Source organism: Telmatherina bonti (assembly GCF_933228915.1).
Source record: "Telmatherina bonti genome assembly, chromosome: 3".
NCBI lineage: Eukaryota > Metazoa > Chordata > Actinopteri > Atheriniformes > Telmatherinidae > Telmatherina > Telmatherina bonti.
Genome location: NC_136621.1, coordinates 27,792,351 through 27,814,053, shown reverse-complemented (window position 1 = coordinate 27,814,053; position 21,703 = coordinate 27,792,351). Strand labels below are relative to the sequence as shown.

Sequence of the window (21,703 nt, the reverse complement as noted above, 5' to 3'; positions counted from 1 at the left end):
TGATGATGGCATTGAGTCTAAACACACATGCCATGCACTTCCGTCATTACAGCTGATTATCCATAATCAACATCTAAATATACCACTACCACTAGTGAGAAAACACAGACCTCCTGAGCAAAATCGCCTTTCAAACATGAGGCTCGCCACAACACAAGGAAAACATTTTCCAACGCTGAAGAAAGAAATGTTCCAGCTCTCCCGAAATAATAAATAAATCAGCTGTGCTTTCTGGTGGCATCACTCATAATCACAAGTATTTGTTGATTTGAAAAGGCTATGGGAATACGACTTTAGATGGACGACAAAAGCATAAACCTTCATGTCAAATGTGGCAGTGCAGGAGAGGCAGAGCGCAAGCAGCTGAGAGCTACTGTTTTGTTTTTTTTTCCTTTATACTTAAAATGCTCCAAAGTTATAATGTAGAGCTTTCATTGTAAAATTAAAGTGACTGAGAAATAATCAACTTGTAAATCAAATGCATTTGTTAAACGAACACTCACTGCTAGAACACTTTGCCGCAACTAGATAACTCTAAATAGTCTCACACGTTAATAAAAGGCAGCAGCCATTTTTGATTAAATATTTGTGCATCAATGACCACAAAAGAGAGCAGGCATGGAAACGGTTTACCGATTTGTTGCCTTAAAGTATACAAACTGTGACCTCGCATCACCAATAAACTATTAAAAGAAGCATCACTTCTTGCACACAGCTTGAACTCTATTATCCATCGTTTGACTGATGAATGCCGAAGCTGAATAGTTTGCCATTCGTGTGGCCGTGTCTATAACGCCAGTGTGTATGAATAACTAAACCCTGCTGAACGGTATGCATGTTGAGATGGTAACGCTCCTCTTGCTGTTTGCAAGATCAAATTAAAACTAAAGTTATATTTACAGATGGCCAAATATTTATAGAGCTCTGTCTTCGATAGCTTGGTGAACTCACACTGACAAGAATATAATAACAGCAAGATGACCGAGCCTAAATAACCCATGTTCCAAACAGTCAAACCAAAAAAGCATGCTGCAACAAAAGAAAAAAAAAAAAAAAAAAAAAGAAAAGTCCATTAAAGTGGAGCACAGATAGATACAGAACGTTTTTACCCCCCCCCCACACACACACACACTACAAAAAAAATACAACGAGCAGCTCTTTCAGTTTAATACAGTAAACTGTACCAGTGTGAGGAAAAAAAGAATATCTAAATACCATATGCAGCTGTTTCAGCTCCAGATGGAACAGATGTTGAAAGTAAATCATAACTTTATTCAACAACTTTATTTTTATGGCTCTTTATGTAATGCAACAACACATTCAAAGCTTTAATGTCATTTGTATTGAGAAAATTAAAATGTTCTTCTCCATTTCTAGGATGACTTTCATAAGTTTTAAAGTGAGAATACAAAAACACAGGAGACAACACAGCAAAAAAAAAAAACAAAAAAAAAAAAAACAAACCTAGAATCCAGACTCAATCACATAAATAAATAAATGAATAAATAAATAACCACTTCAACTACATAGATTTAGATTTTTAAAAAATCTGTTTCCTTTCAGTACATAAATAATTACAGTGGTAATCCCCTCTTCTTTCACATGGCATTTAACTACTGAACAAATATGGACTTGCAGTCTCTACATTTGCTCCGTCTCCTCAGTTGTGATTTAACCTCATTCCAGTGTTTCAGAATATTCCTGGCAGCAGTGGTCAAACCAACTAGAATAACAAAAAGTGCACCTTCTGAATCGTTTTCTGAAGGTATTTGGCATTTGTCCCTTAACAGACATAAAACAGGAGTGAATGAAACACTGAGGTACCTTCCAAACCTTTAACCCAGAATGGTGTGACAAAGCAACTCTCAACATACAGACTGCTGGAAAATCTCCAATTCTGTTTAACATTTCCAGTATAAATTCACCATGATCAGCTCTCCTTTATGGAGTTCTGCTTAAGTCTAGAGATGTAATTTAATATCTGTGGATTATATTTTATCATGTGAAACATAGTTTTTGTTTTTATTTATATTTGTAATACTCTACAAAATTATTACAACCATTTTCAATAAAAATATAATGTTGAGTTTCTTCAACATAAGAGGATTTCCTTTTAACAGAATAGTTTCAGTCTGTAAAATTGTGAAATAAAGTGATATTTCTGTTTCATTTACAGTTCATAAAAATGTGACTACATAGTCGCTTTAATGTAAGTGTTCATTTATACAAATAAAAGTGTTTATTATAAAAGTAATACAAACAATGACCTTATAATTTTATATTTTTTATCTATCTATCTGTATATCTATCTGTATATCTATCTATCTATCTGTATATCTATCTATCTATCTATATATATATATATATATATATATATATATATATATATATATATATATATATATATATATATATATATATATACACACATACATACACACACACACACACACACACACACACACACACACACACACACACACACACGCATATAAATGTAATCTCCCAATATATATGTTACACTGCTTACAATTTATACATATATGTATATCTATACATGTTTTTTCCCTCAAGAAATACACGTAATAATACTCAAAGCTGGCGGGGGGGGGGGGGGGGAACCACAGTGAAGCACATTTTTTGTGAATGAGAGGGCAGCTTATGCTACTGGCACATCTCAGTCTACGCCTCACTTGTGTAAATAAGTTTGATATTTTGATCTGCTTCACTGAAACACAAACTTCCTCTGGTTACTGTACATGATGAGTGCTGCTGCATACAATAACTTGTCCGATATGTTCTGTGCTTGGCTCTGGAAACCAAAACTACGACCACATGCAGTATTGTTACTGTATAACTTAACCCTAGAACTTTTATCATTTTCATACTACGCCTCCTCATTTTTTTCTAAATATATGTAAACTTTCACAAATGCTGGGTTACAGTTCAGTAAAGGAAGCTTTCCCTTTGTACCCTAAGGAACATAATCAAATTTTAATTTTATCAGCAGTTGTGCAGGAAATTGAAGATGAGATAACAGCATCAAATTTATTACAAATAAAGGTGTGTCTTGAGAATTTATAATGTAAAAACTTCTTGCTCAACTTCTTCCATCTGACTAAGAATTGCAGGACAGGAGATCTCGAGGGCCGAGCTTTAGCAGCTTTAGCTCAAAGAAAATATTGGACAAGACATGCTTTTAAAATCTAAAAGCAGTCATCTAAACAGAAGTGTTCTTTGTATTGGCATGGTATTGCTTAATTACTTGTGTAAATATCTGACACCAGCTGACTCAGTTCTTTGTTTAGATATTTGTACTCAGATACTAATGAGATTATTTGAAGTAACGTGAGTAAATAAAACAACACACTAAGAAAAAAAAAAACACTATATAACTTTGAAGTCGCACTTTTTTTTCAAAATAAATCTAATTATTTGTAAAAAAAAAATACTGAGTGGCATGACAGAGAAATGTTCTGTGTATAGGCAGGGCATCCTTACATACCTGTATGAACATCTGTCACACCATCTGATTCAGTCCTTTCAACATGTCAAAACATCTGTGCACAACTGCAGGCGGAATAAGTTTATTTGACTCCAACTTCTGTATTTGGCTTCTAGGATGTGATTGGGGACAAACCAGATTCTAGTTTCCTGTTTGTTTTTTTTTAAAGAGAATCATGCCTATGATGTGAACCTCTTTTTTGCTAGACGAGAACACGGGATGAATTTCCACTACAAATCTAAGCAAAGACGCCAGGGTTTGATTTTTATCAGCGGGATGGCTGAGAGAGGATAGCAGGGGGAGAAACATTAGAACACATTCCAAGGTCTTATAACAAGGGACCTGTCAGGTAAGAAAACATCACATTAACAGCGCCTGCCAGAAGGAGAGCCCTCTGTCACGGAAATTCATTTATTTGAAACACGATTATACGTTGCATATAAATAACTGGCCATTCGTGCCACTTGAAGCCGGCTCACAGTAAAAAACCGGCTGGGAGCCAAATTAAAAGCCACTCAATAATTTTAGAAGTCTCCTGTCTGATTTTCTCTTCTCAGCTAGACTTCACTTCCTGTCAGGAAGTCCCCCCATGACCCCCAGCTCCTCCACCACAACACCCCTCCCACTTCCCAACTGCGCCCTCTCTGACTGCATAGTTGCCAACGATGGGGAGTCTTCAGGATTAAGTGCCAGTTGGTGTTACTGTGTTTTCTCTGCGTCTCGCAGGAGCCTATATTTTCAAAGAATACGCAGCCGTTACAGAGTGATGGTATGGGACACTGAGCCGCGTGGCGTTGCCATAAAGGGGGCATGGGAGCAGAGTACAGGGCCAGGGCGAACAGGGAGGCAGGGAAAACAACACTTTGATTTTCACTGATCTTGAACCTTGCGTGCCTGTTTAACTGCACAGTGGGGTGCACGTCTGACTGTGAGGAAAAAGATGGAGAAAGTATTTTTGTCCCTTGGTTTCATCACATTCCTGGCCACTTCTCTCACCTCTCTCAGCTCCCCAAGTGGTTCGTTCAACACGGTCTGCATTTGATCTATCGCGTATGGGAGAGAAGAAGGAATATGTCCTCTGACATATATGAATGGCCAGACTCCAGTTTCACCAGCATAACTTGCAATATAAAAAAAAAAAAATTAACAAAGCAAGTTGTGAAAACCTAATAAAAAATATACCAAGTTATATTTTTAAAAAAACAAAAAAAAAAGCTGCACTTGCATATTTTGGAAAACTTCCAAGCTCTTTACACAATAGATGAGCTCCATCACTCTTTATATTCTTCTGTGGATTGTGAAGAGCGTGATGATCGTAGACTGACGACCTGTTCCTTGAGCACAGGGATTTAAGCCTCCAAGCCTCAGTCACTCTCTACTTCCAACCTGGAGGTCAGAGTGCGAAGAGTCAGGAGGAGCAAAGTGTTTAGGGATGTCAGTGTCTTTCCCCCTGCTGACTGAAAGAGAAGTGCCCATCTGTTAAACAGGTTAACTTTGGTGAATCTGGCTGGGAACATGTGATACCAGCAGTCATTGGATTTGACTGCTTAACGTCGATGTTATCAAATTATAATTAGAAGATTATCTTCTTGAATGGTCACAACTAAAGGATGTTTACCTAAATCAAATAGAGATCCAGCCATCAGTTGGTGGGATTTTAGGCTGGAACAAACAAACTGCTGGGAAAATGATGTTTACAAACTCCTAACCTGGTTAAACTTTTACCGGTTTGGCTGAGATCTTGAAAAACATCCATTCTAAAAACAAGACACTGAAATGACTTGAACTGATATTGATATCATCATAAATGTTAGTGGATCATCATAGCCCCTGATGAATTACAATGTTGCAGCTTTAAAAATGCATGTAAGAACTGTTTTCTTTTTGTTTACTTGTGGAACTGTGAGGAAGTGCGGTACTGCCTAGCCAGCACCCTTCCAGCCCGCAACACTGCCTCACTCGTCCTTCCACTCTATGTACAGGATGCGTCTCTGATAAATGGCAGAAGGATGGATGGGCTGACACAGGGGCCGGACAATAATGGCTGATCTACAGGACACAAATGCAGCTACTGAGAGGATTTATGAGTCTCTCCACATCGAAAACTGTCCAGTATCAAATGAGATGATCTCTCAAAGCGCTGGACGGATTGCATCAAACACCACTGAAAGCTCTTTCTCGTGTTCCACCGTATTATTTATTAATCACCTGTTTTGGGTGGAACCTAGTTTGACAAGTGCACGGAGGAGACAACCCACTGGTCGTAAATATGACATAGAGGGAAAGTGCAAGAGGGAGAGTGAAATTTTCAGGGCCAATTAAGGTCAAGAAAAGACCGAGGGAATGCATCTTTACATGGAAAAACCTCCGTCAATTCAGATCCTACCAGAGAGAAGTTAAAAGGACATCTATTCAATGTGAATTACCAACTTCGATGCAGCTAATACCACTGAACAGACTGAAAATGCTCTTACTGGCTTTATATTATACTATTCTCTTTCTCATCTATACCTGAGGTCTTGAACTTTGATTGGCAAAATGGCCATAATGGGAGAAATCTTGTGAATAAGACAGACAAGCCTTTGCCAGTAAGGATTTTGTTCTTCCGAACCTTGTACTATTCATAAACATTATTTATGTATGGACTGTCAATGAGAATTTCTATACAGGGTAAAGCTATGGATACAATACTGCTGCTAAATATTCAGAAATATGGTTTGCAGTAGAAAAAAACCCCAAACATTTAGTGCTAATTTTATGTGTAGCATGACGGTGGCATTTTACTTCAGCACATTTACATGTTGGGAGGTTAAACAACTTGCAAAGAAGCAGAACTTCTTCGAAGTGAAATATATTTTTCATACTGATATTACAATAACTATAAATGTTTAGATCGATGACAATTAATATATGTGTTTTGCAGCAGAGTTAAAAAAAACAACAAAAAAAACAAAAAAAAACAAAAAAAAAAAACATTCTGAGGGCCTGTTCTGTTTTTAGAAATTTCAAATGAACCAAGAAACAGAACTTAAAATATCAAAGCACAGGACATGTTAAAAACAGCCCTAAAACTCAGTTCATTCTGAACTAACGACGTTGTGGACCCCAGAACCTGAACATATCAGTTTTTTGTATGAAACCGTTCCTGATCATTAATCCTCGCTTTGTATATTCAAAGTCAACAAGGATCAATATTACAGACGAGAACAAGGCAGCTTGCCACCCCCAACAGTTAATGTCTGATCAAAATGGTCCTTTAATTGGGAGCACTGTTGTACTCATTTCGAAAAGAAAGACAATCAAACAGCGGTTTACAATCCCTTCCTCAATGCCAAGCTGATGTGACCGCCAATGGAACTTTCAGTGATACCATGATTAAAAACTGCTCTGCAGTCCCCAGCCTCCTGACCCCTCACCCTGGCTCCACTCCATCTCAAGGCTTGGGAAATTAATTAAAATTTCGTAGAGATGGTATCGCATCACATCTCTGATGAAGGTGTGGGATTGGAAATGGAGGGGAAAAAAAAAAAAAAAAATCAATCAAAGTCATCTCCATCATCTCCATTCACTGGTTGACTCTAAGGCAGGAAAAAAATCTCAAGATGGCCACAGAGCAACTTCCTATGTGAGAATTGAGCACTTCCTATGCCAGAGGGCCCAACAAACTTCGCTAAATAACGTCATCAATCATGGTACTGGCCCTCTCTCTCTCGCTGCTTCACATGGAGAACAAACACACAATTATACATTGTAATTTAGCCCAGAGGAAAGTCTGTCCCCGTTTTCCTCTTTTCCCCGGTGAGAAGTAGGGTACCATTCCCACCTTCCTGCCCCCCCCTTCCTTCCCCCTTCACACAACAATAAAATTACATTTGCATTAGCTGTGAGAGAATTTGGTTGGATGATTTATTGAAGCAATCAGCACTGCACTAGCCAATCCCTGGTCCTTTCACTTAAAGGGTGTGTGTGTGTGTGTGTGTGTGTGTGTGTGTGTGTGTGTGTGTGTGTGTGTGTGTGTGTGTGTGTGTGTGTGTGTGTGTGTGTGTGTGTGTGTGTTTATGTATGTGCATTGCAGAAATTGGGTGGGATAGCTTGGAGAAAGGAAGAAATAGCTTGGGCTATGCACCAAGAGGGGGGAAGTGAGGCATGAGCTGCGCAGTGGAGCAATCACCAAGATTCTGCCTTTGATTAGATTAGCATTAAACAACACCCTGACAGATATGACAAATAGGTGCATTAGTGCCTGTCATTCTTCTCTCTTTGGTTTTCTATCTTGCTTTCACTCCTGTTATTCCTTCATGTCTGGACATTATGGGGCTCACATTCCCTTTCCCCGAGTCCCACTTGCCCAAATCTATGCGTGGCCACTGATATCCAAACAGATGTGTAATCCAGCTGTATTACTTTTTTTTTTTTTCTTCTTTCTTTCTTTCTTTCAGAGGAAGCAAGGTGAATAATGGGAACTAAACAACATGTGGGGAGTTAAAAGGTGGAGGAAAGAAAGGACAAGCACTTTTTCTTTAGGAAACGAAGCTGATAAAAAAGCAGAGTGCGGTGGTGAGAGGGGTGTCATTAATCAGATGTGGGTTTTTTTGTTTGTTTTTGTTTTGTTTTTATTATTGGAAAGCCTTATTTTAAAGACACACATAAAAACAACACCAGAGAGGAATTATTATCTGGTGTCCTTGTCACTGAGATTGTATATGGCAAGTCTTTTGTGTGTGTTTTCATCCTGCATTAATGTTCCAACATGATGCACTGTACTTTATTCCACACGCAGTAGAACGCTTTCAGTAGCTTGTCGTCTCTTAATGGTAATCGGCCATCCTGGAGTGATCTATTGACAACCCTGATCATTGATCTCCCCACGCCTGCTTATGATCCTGGAATTAGTATTCATGAATCCGGCAGCAGCTAAATAAACTTGGCAACAAAACACCCACAAGACAACAGAGAAGAGAGGGGTAATCAATGCAAAGCACCATCAAATCTACATTATCCCTCCTCATCAGTTTGGTCCAGGCCACAAGGGCCGGTTCACGGGTCAAAGGTGACGTGGACAGGTCGTCCACCCTTGACCCTCAAACCAATATTTGAAGCTGAAGATGCCTCTTCTCTGATTTCTCTGCTCTCACTATAGGCGGAAAGGGGTGAACGTAGAAAGGTAGACGAGGGAGAGTGGAGGAAAGATAAGGCTCGCTGGATTTACTGCACTCAAGGTGAGCCAGATAAATCAGACTGGTAGAAGAGAAGAGGACAGGGGTAAGGAAAGATAAAGATGCCAGACTTGCCTGGGAACACAGAAGCATTACGAGCTCCACCACTGAGCTGCTGGACTTCATACACACCAGGCCTGTAGAAACACAAAAAAAAGAGGGGGGGGGGGGGAAAAAGAGACAATCAAAGTACGTTTGATAATCACTTCTGTGTGTGTTTACATCATAAAGCTTTCCATGTATCCCTGAAAACACATGCAAAAACCCCACCTTGCACCATCTGCAAGAGAGCAAAGCGTATTGATGGGCCTAATGAGTCGACATGATGTTACTGTAAACTAATACATATTTGGGCCTTGTATTACAGGCTTGATTTGGCCAACATATGTCCCATTGATCCCCGATGACAAGCCCTGGGCTTTTAGAGGGCAGGGGGGGCACTAAAATGTCCTGAGTCTGCTGTAGAGAGACAGACGGGGTGGAAAAGGCTGGAAAGTCTTTGGATTTTCAGTTGCTCTTCATATGACACAAGACTCATACGCTATTGCATACAGACAAGCGCACATACATGCACACACGCCCTCTCCTGCAGCTATCAATCAACTTTCCATTTTGTTTGGTGGCAGCAGACATCCCAAACACTGCTATTAGTGGCCTGGCCTCTGACCTGGCCCCCTGAAAACCTTCAGCTCCGCTGCCACGCTCCTGGTCCTATGCAACTCATCACAGTACTGGATTAACAATGTGGAGATGTTATTACATTTAAATAAGGAGTGTTGGATCCTAAAGGTTGGTGAGGTTGCATTGAAGAAACACAGCAACTTTTTTTTTTTTTCCCTCCAAGAAAATAAAAGGATTTATTTTTTTTATTATGTTATACTCACTGGTGCCCTCAATAAGCAGCTCTTGTCCGTGACTGCCAAGCAGGGTACGAGACAGAAAGGGGGCAAAGTCTACAAAGATCTCCCTCAGTAGAGGAGCTGCCTTTTCGAGAGCATGTTCCAAGCGCTCTGAGATGCTGAAAAGAGAAGAATTAAAAAACAAATATGTTTTAAATATAAGCAAAAAAAAATAAAAAAATCCTGTATTAATGTGAGAGAAAAACTTAAACCAAAAAATAAATAAATAAATAAAAAAAAAATAAGCAGATTTGCAAAAAAATAACTGAGTATCCTCGCATGCATAAACAGCTGATCGTGGATGGAGGTGCAATAGAAAAGCAAAGAATAGAAGATGAATCACCTCATATTGGGGGCTGTGTTCTGGGTCACAGGGGAGAGTGGGGGGACAGATGGCAGGCTAGTGCTGGCTGGAGCCTGGCCGCCTGCTGCAGGGAGAAACCAAAGAACTCTGTTATTAGTCTGGATGTTGGACAAGAACACGCATACGCACGCATACGCACGCATACGCACGCACGCACACACACACACACAGAGCAATACATTATGTGAACAGAGTCGCACCATAAACTTGTGCAGAAACATGCCTCTTATGAAATAACACAATGGACTCCATTCAAATGCAAAGAATAAGGAGATTTATGGCTGAATAGGGCAAGTGGGGGTAAAAGTATTATTTCATGGTTAGATAGTGGATGATCCAGGCTTTCCACAATATGTCTTATTAATTTACTATTCATTCACTGAGAGGCTGACCATGCTTCACAGTCAGTTTTAGTTAAACTGTCAAGATTATTGGAAATGTTTTATTTAAACTCCTGAACTACATCAAGTATTCTTTTTTTCAGCCTAAGACTTTTTTTTTTTTTTTAAATGCAAAGTGACAAAAAAAAAAAAAAAAAAAAAAAAAAAAAAGCCTGTTAATATTTTTTTTTCTTCCCCCAATCATTTTTCCTCATTAAGTCATTACATTCCAATTTACCCCTCTGGGCTGTTTTTGTGACTGTTTCATTATATGACTAAAAGATGTTTTATGACTTATTTCTGGACACGAGCTACAAAGTCTGTCTGTGATTGATCTGGCAGTAAATTCTCTTCCCTGTGGCTCATAAATAAGCTAATGCCCAGATGAATATGGAGGAGGGGGATTCCTCTGGTGTTTCAGTGGGCTTGTTTTTCTAACCAAGACCGTCTCCAAGCAGGGATAACTCTTTCAGAATGACAGACAGTGTAATGTGTGCTGGAATGTGTGTACAATGTGTGTATGTAAGGTGTTAAACAGCGCCATGTGGGCCTGGTGAGAGTATCCCTCTCGAGCTGAAGTAGCTCCTTCAAACAAAGAGGAGCAAACAAACGTCTCCATTAGTCCTCCCACTGCCCCACTAAAACACACATGCTGCTCCTTCCACACACACCCATGGATACAGCTAAAGTTAGCATTATTTATAGCGAGCATGCACAGCATACAAAGGCGTGCACTCCTAGGAGCTGATGTCAAACCGGCCTCTCTTAAACACACACAGACTCCTCTAAGAGAAAACATTACACTTTCATACACACTACGGACACAGAGACGCTGACGCTGATTTAATGTCTGAATCAGTGATCAACAGTTTTACTTTGTTTGCATGGAACAAAAACTGGCTCAGCTTCAAAACGTTACTTTTCATACCGCCTTATATAATGCACATAACACCTACCGGGGATATTCACATGGTTGATTAGCTCATCTCCCCATTCTCTATTTGCATTACTTACCAGCATCACTGCAATCACTAAGAGTGGCCAGAATGCACTTTGTGACAAATGCATTTACACTCATTCTTTCCCATCAACTACAGCTGATGCAGCTACTACAAGTAAATTAGCGTCACTCAGAAGTTTTCATACTGTCCTCTCTCTCACGTTAAGTGGATTACATTGTACAAACAATATTATTCTACCAGGCACACAGAGGAGCACGCTCTCTAAATAAATATTGACCTTTTTCTTTGCAGACTCATCTAAGCTATGACTTAGCACTGCCCTCACTGAAACACTGCCTCTCCGCCACTACATTTTTATTATTTTATTAATGGTGTGAGTGATTGTGTGCACAAGTGTGTGTGTGTGTGTGTGTGTGTGTGTGTGTGTGTGTGTGTGTGTGTGCTTACAAGCTGTGGAGTCTGTATTTGTGGCCTGGGAGGTGTCACTAGAAGATACCACAGCTACACTGTCGACTGCTGTCCCAGCAGACACGGAGGCAGCGGTGGATGTCAGGACGGAGCTGGAAGTGCTTGGCGATGGCGTCATGCCCGCTTTCTTGGGTCCAACGACAACACTTCTGTGGACAGAAGAAAGAAATGATTAATTTATAGTAACCCTGACCAAACTATTGTGAGAAAATGCTGGCGGTGCCATTTCACAGTGTGGTTGCAACACCAACACTGCAGGAGAATTTACAGGAACTTTTCCACTGATAAGAATCAAGTTTACGGGTCCGGAAATATTTGGACCCTAACATTTACATTCTTGGTATGTTTGTTGGCAGTTCATGGGGTTTTTGGGGATCTGTTATGATGAATAACCATGCTAACAAAGTTGTTTGCATGCAGGAGCAGCGGATCAGGCTGGAAATCTGGAAATAAGACTCCAAATCTAGACAAACTGAAGAGGAGACATCCAGGATGTAGGCCAAGAGCAAAGCTCTTACATCTTTAACCCTAGAACACCAACAGGGCATGAGTTCCTAGTGAAAATCTATATATCATGGGTGAAAAATCACCCAACCTTAGTGTACTGGAATTAATAACCATGAATTAACATTAACAGAATGTGAGATCACTGAAGTTTAGACGTCTCATGAACATATTTTAGACTCTTCTACCTTTGTACATGCATTTCAGACTATACAGGTAAGCATTATAGTTTGAGTAAAGGAAGAGGGAAAGAAACAAAGGGTGGATCTGTGAAAATTTTGTCTTTTCAAGATGATGATTTGTTGGCTGTAAGTTTTTCTCTAATGCCTGCATGAGGATCTCTGGAGATTTCAGCACATATCTTTATGCAAAAGTTCCTACTTTCAGTCTCTTGACTGGGATTTATTCATACATCTTTGGTCTTCACTGTCAACATTTTCTGTTTGAGGATTTTCTGTTCTCAGTTTATCTCTAGCAAAAAGAATTAAATTGACTGGTTTGACATCAGGTAACTTACACAAATGTTAAAAATGTCACATTAAACAAAATCTCCTGGCTTGTTTTCACAAAGCATTTATACCATTATCCATATTTGAAATTCTGAAATAGTTTTTTAAGCATTTGGAAAAAAATTAGGAGACAGTTTTACTTCATACTTGTTTGAATTAATTTGGCCTCCCGTCACATCATAAGTATACTCTAATGACACAGTATCATTGGAAATTAGCATGTGCATGACATCAATAATCTTCCATCTGTTACAGATCACAAATGCTTTGGATCATGCACTATTCCAAATCTCTACATCAGTTTGCCACCCTCATTCAGGTTTTGGTCCCCCTTAATTTTATCTTTCCAAATGATGCCGTGGCAGACCTTGTTGTTACTGTCATTTTTGGCGAAGTTTGATCAAAACTTCCTGTTCTTGAGTTTTCTGAACCGTTTAAAACTTCTTGCAAGCCATTTAAAGTTTTCTCTTTGTAATCAACATGGGGATAAATCCCTTTACTTTCTGTAATCTCCTTTTTATATTCTTGTAGGAAGGAAAGGTGGCCCCTTTCCAGATTACATTTCTGTATAATTAATCTTGGTATCAGCAGTTCTGCCTCTTTAGAGGCTCGTTTTGTAAAGCAACAAGAAGTGTTTGTCATAGTGATGTTGTAATAACAAGTCAAGCTCAATTCCCAGCCAGCAAACAGACGATGGGAGGAGAGCAGCATGCAGATAAGCCGTCAGTTTAGACTGGGGTTCTGACAGACCACTGGCCATATCAAAGAGAGCCTGGCCCTGCTTATCAGTGCTGACACAGGGAAAGCAGGGTCTAATCACTGGCTACTGCTACCTCTCAGAAACACAAACCAACACAGATATGCACCACAAATACATCAAATGCACAAATCTGAACCTATTAAAATAAAAAAGCTTGTTCCAGGTGTCAGTGTTTCTATACTTCCTTGCAAATGCACAAGGAAAAAAATAGGATTTTTTTTTTTTTTTTTTTTTTTAAATCAAATTTTCCTGTGATTCAGACAGACGCCTGGCTGTAAAATAAAAGTCTAATCGGATCCATTTAAAAGTTACATTTACACATTCTGAGAACTTAGGATTGCGTTAATAGAAAATAAAAATGCAGCAGGATCCAAGAGGTTTAACTTTGCTGTTTACAATAAAATAGTGATATGTTCAAGCATAATACAAGAAAGCACACGTGCAATGATAAACCCGAATGAAAGCAGTATTTATAAGAGTGAAGATAAAAGTATCTTGTAAGTTTAGGGTTTTTTTTGTTTAGATAGTGACTGAGCTGGATGGCAGTGTCAGAATGTAAAGGCGGTGCTGACATGAAGCATCCTGGGTGTCAACAGCAGTAGAGAGGGACGGACAGATAGCGGACCCCTGGTGTGTGGAGAATGGAAGTGTGTGTGTGTGTGTGTGATTTTGCCTACAAATATTACAATACATGCACTTTAATGCGTAGGAGTCTGATGGTGATCATGTCTATGGATGTGTTTGGCCTTCCATCTGCTTTCCTGCAAAGGCCCAGTGAATTATTCAGCAGGTCATTAGCCACACTTATCATGAGTGGGCCGCCCCCAGTCGATTAATCAGCCGTCAGCGGCCCCTCTCAACCCACAAACAAGAGCCTAACGAAAAGTGTGTGTATGTCTGTGTCTGAACAGAAAACTGAGGCTGAATTATTCAATGCACTCGACACACACTGGATAGGTACAGTCAACAATCCGATTCAAGTGATGTCTGCTATTTAAGGTGCAAGAACAAGTAACAACATGTCTGTATCTGCATATAATGCTGTTCGTTCAGGATGATGCGAGTGTTCACCACAGCTCAATTAGTTTCATCTTTTTTTCATGCAACACAGTGGACACACAGGCTAAAAACAGCATCAACTAACTGCACACTATTTACAAATCAACACATGCAAAGCACCAAATAATGCATCAAGCTTTTAACAAAAGATAATAACTCCAAACAAACACCCAACATAATCCCAAACAGGGTAAAATGCCGGATCTGTCATACGAAGAACAAAATTTTCTGTAACAGATGTCGGAGGTCAAACAAAGTCTTGATTTTAACGTCTTTAAGTTGATCTGCAAGACAATACAGAAGCGTAGCAAGTTTCTATGTTCATTGTCTTTACAAAATTTGATGTGAAAATCTGGTCAAATACATTTGTGAGATGGGAACTCTTAACAAACCAACTGGCCCAAGTCAAAGACTTATGGAAGTGTTGAATCTAAGTAAATAGTTCATGCAACTGTGGGTTGTGACATCTGAAATATTACCAATCTTTCACTTATCTTTGTTCTGTTTGTTGCTTTATTTTGCGTGGGGTTACAGGAAGCTCTATGGCAGTAATCTCTATGGAACGTCCCGCTGTGTTTGTAATTTTTTGTCACTGTTAATTTAATAATAAAGTAATGATACACTTTGATACCACAATAATAATATTTAACATGTCTAATAGGGCCCTGTTAGCATGCTTGAAAGGTCAATGTTCTCTTTGTTATGCAAGATGAGAACGACAACTGAAAACAGACTTATAAGCCATTTTAAGCCTCGTTTTCTGCACTTCATGCTTTGTATATTGTTTCACCATGCAATTTTATTGGTAGAGTGACTTTTTGGCTGAAAAAAAGGTATTCTGGCATGCAATCTGCGTTCAGCCTCAGATAATTGAAAAGGAATTTGAGAGTCATATTTACCATTTGGAATCTGTATTGTGCAGTCTGTAGATATCCTGCTGGTGTACTCATATTAACTAATCAAAATTTTCAATAGTATCATTTGAGAGATCGTCTGTATATTCTTATGATTAGGTTAAAAAAAATTCTTGATCTAAATGATCGAATCCCTGCTGTGTTAAATCAAATAATAAAACACATAATTGATTAAACCTGTAGTGTAAAATAATGCACCGCTTCCCATCAGCAGTTAATTAACAACAAGCACCAACAACACAAGTCATCCGCACACATGCATGTAGAGTCTGTTATCAGGAATGCAAACAACTGCACCATGTATACTCTAGTGTCTAACACTTGCATATGCAGCTGAACCGTGCAGTCTAAATCACCGACTTGTACAATGACACTGTTTAGTTCTGGTTAGTATCAGCAAATATTTGCAGACTGGCTGTCATAACAGGGGCATAGCTGAGAAATGCATGGGTGAAATCCAGCAGGTCTCGACTAGTAAATAAATCAGTTTGGATACTTCACCCTCTGACCCACCCCCAGTTTTTATCTGGGAGATCCCTCCTTTTTTCATGCAACAGTCTCATAAATCCTGCCCTCTGGGCAAGCTGAAAGTTGCCATGTTTTGACAGGAGATGTCAGTGTAGAATGTCAGCTCTGGGTTGGACTATTGTCACTGGGAGACTTACTGGTTAGTAGGAGATGCTGAGCAGTTATGGAGTTATTACAAATGGGCAATAAACACCATTGGAACTAATCAAAATATGTCATAAGCTAACTGGTAGACCAGGAAGACAGTTGGCTGATTAAAGATGGGTAAACAGACTAAATACATGCTAAAAGCAAGCTAGTTTGAGGGATTTTATGGTCAACTTGATGCAGAGGTATCAAACTTGCGTGCCACCTCAGCAGGGCAACTTTAACCATGGAAATTAGGACTCTAAGCAGAAGAAAGGCTTCGATTTAGATTTTATGTATGAAAATTGAATTACTGAAGTCACCAGAAAATTTCTACAACTTTTGACAAGAAAAACATTGTTTTTCAATGCCAAAAAGATTTTGGCAGCAGTTCATTAAACAGCAACGGCAGTTTAAGAAACCGGCTGGTGGCTGTTACTCCTAACAGACACCAAGTTATATGGATACGACATATGTCAGTCATACATATGGTACAATATGCTCCTTGATAAAAAAAAATTAAATTTGTGTAAATCCAGCGGACATCATGCGTATGTGCGTAACAAATGTGTATGTAAATGGTGACATGGTGATACAACCAGTGCAGAAAATGCATGTGTCACACAGATAAATATAGGAGTCTCACTGTTGTAGATGTAGGCTGCCATATGAGATGAGCGTCAAAAAGTACTTAAAACTTAAATTTTTTTGTATTGTGCAGTTTGTGCAGTTTTTTTTGTATTGTGCAGTTTTTTTTTGTATTATGCAGTTTTTTTTTTGTATTGTGCAGTTTTTTTTTGTATTGTGCAGTTTGCCACGACCACAAAAAGACTATATGCAGTGAAAAATTAACAAGGTGAAATCTTTTACAAGAAATATTAAGCCATTTGTTATTTATATCTACTATAGACCAATATAATATGTAGACCAATATCAGCTCATAAACTCTTATATGATGTAATGAGTACATGCAGGTGAGTCAAACACCAACCAAGGTGCTTCAATATTTTCCTTAAAAAAGCATGGTGTCTGTGACTAGGTTCGCATGAAGAGGCTCCCATAGGTATCGAGTGAGCTGTTAGTCTACGCTCTCCAGCTCTCCTGACGTCCTCTCTTCCCACTGAGTGTGCTCAGCGGACAGGAGCCAGTCTAATCCCTCTGATATGAGGAGCACCCTGAGACCTGACAAAGCATTCCTCAGATAAAGACACGCGATCACAGAGATGCTGTGGAATTCCCACAGTTGGGGGCAGGCAGGCTGACTGTGTTTGTGAGTAAGAGGGAGAAAAATGTAGAAATATTTTCTTCAAAACACGAGAACTTTGACTTGACACTCATCTCCCCCTTTCTCTTGTCTTTCTTTTCTCCCCTCTTCACCCAGAACCCCGCCTCTGCTGTGTGTAAAATGCCTGAGAATCAACAGTCCAAATGCAAACCAGACCAATAACCATCCTCTCTCACCTGGACCCGTCTGTGGCTTTGGTACCCTGCTTTGCTTTTGAAGTGTTCACCCCATATTACCAAAGGTAACACAAATATTTTTTTTTTGTTTATCATATCTTGTGCTTTTTTTTTTTTCTCCCTCTCTTTTCCTCAAAACAGAACAAAAATAATAATTTTACACAGGGTGTGTCAAGCAAAGATGAAAAAGTGCAACATAAAAACAAACAGCTTCCTGTCAGCTTTGTCTCCCCATGTCCATCTCTTCACCACAGATAAGACTCTTCTCTTAAAGGCAGAATCTTCATAGAGTGCTTTGCCTGCGATAAGCGGCTGCATCGACAGCAAACATAGAACAATGAGACTTCGAGAGAAAAAAAAAAAAGAGTGAGACTGAGAGTCAGTTTGGAAAGGTTTCAGTTACAGACTGTTTTTCAAGATCCACAAAGACTTCCACTGAGGATAGCAAGCTGAGATGTGCTCAAGGTCTGACTTTCAAAAGTGTCCTGCAGTTACGTTGAGATAAATGGCATAAAACTGTCAACTGCAAGGCTTAAAAAAAAAAAAAATCACAAGGCTTAATATCACATGTATTTCAAGAAACTGACAAAAGCTGTCAGGTCTCAGCTGAGAGAAATTTCCTGATTTATTTCCCCACAGTCAATAAGGTGTAGTGCTGAGGGAAAAAAAAAACATGAATGTACTCCATTTAACTCGATGTCATGCTGTGTTTGAACCTTAGCCCTCACCTATCAAAGGAACGGAACTGTAAGGATGATTCCCTGGCCAAGTCTCCCACAGGTCCAAGAAACGCTGGCGGCAGTAGGCTTGGATCCACCATGATATCATCTGCTGGAGCGCTCACAAGGCTGCGCAGAATGTCTTTGACATTCTTGCCCTTGGAGTCAGCAGACAGAGCAGGTCTGACCTCAGATGACAGTGTGGACAAGGCCTCGGATATGGCGTCCGGACCATGAGTTGCACCAGAGGATGACAGATCTGCCTCGCTCACTACAGTTGAAGTGTGGTCATCGCCGATACCAGAGTCATACCTCCTGAGAGAGAAGCCATTCTCCACCTCCATTCCACCTGAAGCTCCACCGCTTTCTGTGAACACATTGAAAAAAGTGGAAAAGACGAACATCTAGAAATGTTTTCGGAGCAATGGTGAACATCCACAATACTCAAAATTCTTCATTCTTTAGTTTAACACTAGTGCAGATAAGAAAAACATGGGTTACACACAATAAAGGACCAATCTCAAAATAGTCTCATTAAAAAGGAAGGCAGCTGAGAAAATGTCAAGTATAGATCATGTTTTATATTTAGGGGTAAAGTTCATGAAAAGGCTGAAAATTGCTGCAAAACAAAACTTTTTTCAGTCAACATGAATACTACTCCACATATCCACAAATCAAAGAAAGTTGGGGCATTGTATCATCATAAGTCAACATCTTTCTCATAAGAGAGCACGGAGAACACAAATCTTCAAACTCAGACATTTTACCCTTTTATGAAAAACATCACCTTATTTTGGATTTGATAGCAGCAAGACATCTTTAAAAAAAAAAAAAAAAAAAAAAAAAAAACCCTCTGGCAGAATCACATTTACCATTGTATCCTATCACCTCTTCTGTAAAAATCTTGAAACAGATGAGACCAGCTGCTAAACCTTTGCCAAAGGACAAGTGTGTGTTGGATTTTATGAAGCACAACACATTTTCTACTGGTGAAATATCTGGACTGCAAGCAGGGTCGTTCAGCATCCGAACCTCTTCTGCTGTTGTAATGGAGGCAGTTCATACTTTGAAGTAGTGCAAAGCCATCCTTAAAAAAATGTTTGGATAGGAGCACACCCTGCTCTAAAACTTCGACAAACCTTTCCCCATTAACGCAGTACCTCTAAATGTGCAAGTTACCATTTCCACAGATATCAACACCATCCCATACCATCAGAGATAAAAGCTGTTGAGCTGTGAACTGTTAATAATCTGGATGGTTCCTCAGTTTTATAGTCTAGATGACAGAGCACATTTTTAAAAGCAATTTAAATTGTGGATTAATTTGCCTACAAAATAGTTTTCCACTTTGTCTTCTAACCCTTTAAAATAAGCTTTGGTCACCAAATGTGAAGATATTCACATATGGTTTCTTCTTTGCATGATAAAACTGTTGTAACCTGTTTTTATGGAAGGCACAAAGGAGTTTGATGATCTCATCTGAACTCAGACATGTTGCAATCAAATTTACAATCCTGAATGTTTAGAAATATACTCTTAGCTAATTATTGCATTTGGTTTGTATTTCAGCTTTATTCTGCATGACTGCTTTTTGTGGAATTGGGTTTGTATATTTTAGCAGCTTTTCTTTAAAGAAACTATTTACCTGTGCTCCTAGTAGACTGGGAGCGATGAGGGTGTTTCTTGTCATTGTGAGGTTCCAGGATGTCACGATACTTGGACACCATGAGGACCGAGATGAAATACACCACAGCAAGAGCCAAAAACTGGGCCTGCTTACTGTCCTCCTGGAACAAACAAAACACACTAAAAAAAAAAATCTGCGCACGTGTCTCCTTCAGAAAGCACCTCAAGTAAGAGGAGTGTGAAATACAGTCTATGCACATCTTTATTGTACAACTCACAATATCTCTGAAGACAACAGCCCTGAGGCGGTTGATGTCCATGTCTTGAAGGAGCCGATCCAAGTCTCTAATGGGAGACATGCCGCCTGTCACTGCATCAACGGGGCTCTGCAAGCATGTACAGAAAAAATAAATCAATGTGTCACCACAGGACATGTATGACAATAATATGCGAAGTGCAAACAATACATGCAGATTTACACCGACCAGAATATCTACTATATCCCGCTACACACAGTTGAGGAAAGAAGGTATGCTTAAACAGCTCAGGGATGCAGTCCCTCCTGAGATCACATCTTTAACGTAATGGCTTTTCTATAGAGCCACTGCATTATATATGAGCTTTGACACTCAGTTCAGGGAAGAACAACACAACTTTACTGGAAGTCAGTGTATCAAATCAAAGATGCAGTGACAAAAGTCCTTGTCTGGTGTAACAAATAGCAACACGTGCAGTAATTTAATAACATATGAGCTAATGCAAAAACACTTGGTTGTGGCAGGAAAAGAAGATAAAGGACAAAGCTGTAGAGAATGGAAAAAGGGCAGGAAAAGCTATAAAGCAATTTGTGTTATGTTAGACTAAGATTGGCCAGCACAAAGACAGGTTTTTTGAGGTGAAGATTAGTTTAGTTTAGTTTATTTAAGATCCCCATTAGCTGTAGCAAGCTACTATTCTTCCGGCACAATTATAACATCAAAAAACAAAAACTTGTAAAAAGTTACACAACACATCAGCACTTCAGTTCAATCCCGGAGTACAAGCTATTTACATATCCAAATCATCTCGTTACATCAATTTTTACACACTAAATGCATGCATGTCATGTCCATTCATGTTATATCATATCATATAAACTATTCATTCACAAAAATACGCTTACTAGTCTCTTATAATTGGATATCAACCTATATATTTGATTATCTATAATACAAATCTTCTAGTACACCTCTATCCACGTTATCAATTTGTTTACTCTATTACACATACATTTGTATTTATTATACTTTAATCACCAAACCCTTATAATTATGATTTATATAGATACCCGTACTTTTGAAAAATAGTCTTTTAATAATATTTTTAAGTTTTTTATGTCAGTGGTTAATTTAATGTTTTTTGGTAGTGAATTCCATATTTTCATGCCTCTATACAGATAAAGGCTTTAGGAAAACGGTTGGATTACTTGCCTGTGCAGATGCAGACTTGGCTGTTCCAAGCACAGTGCTGGGCATGGCGGTGTAGCTGTGAGCCGAGCCTTCGCCGCCATGTTTAAACTGCGCTTGCTGACACTCCAGACAGTTTCTCACTGCCATTGCACACACTGTGGCAGAGGATGAGATGTTTTGAGACATCATGCAAAGTTACGGTCAGAGAAACCTGCTCAAATGAAATGCTTCTTCGTTGTGCTTTTCACACCCCCG

General features: G+C 39.2%; 1 protein-coding gene across 1 annotated transcript in view; it reads right to left on the bottom strand.

Annotated features, from left to right (window-relative positions):
- The window catches only part of lrba (LPS-responsive vesicle trafficking, beach and anchor containing), a 181,672-nt gene that overhangs the window by 107,691 nt on the left and 52,278 nt on the right, over nucleotides 1–21,703 (bottom strand). Inside the window, exons 26-33 of the mRNA XM_079264531.1 lie at nucleotides 21,470–21,603; nucleotides 20,279–20,386; nucleotides 20,020–20,161; nucleotides 18,384–18,741; nucleotides 11,774–11,943; nucleotides 9,964–10,048; nucleotides 9,606–9,739; nucleotides 8,797–8,858 (exon numbers count right to left, since the gene is read on the bottom strand). Coding sequence (XP_079120657.1) covers nucleotides 8,797–8,858; nucleotides 9,606–9,739; nucleotides 9,964–10,048; nucleotides 11,774–11,943; nucleotides 18,384–18,741; nucleotides 20,020–20,161; nucleotides 20,279–20,386; nucleotides 21,470–21,603 — 1,193 coding nt within the window. The remainder of the gene's footprint in view (nucleotides 1–8,796; nucleotides 8,859–9,605; nucleotides 9,740–9,963; nucleotides 10,049–11,773; nucleotides 11,944–18,383; nucleotides 18,742–20,019; nucleotides 20,162–20,278; nucleotides 20,387–21,469; nucleotides 21,604–21,703) is intronic.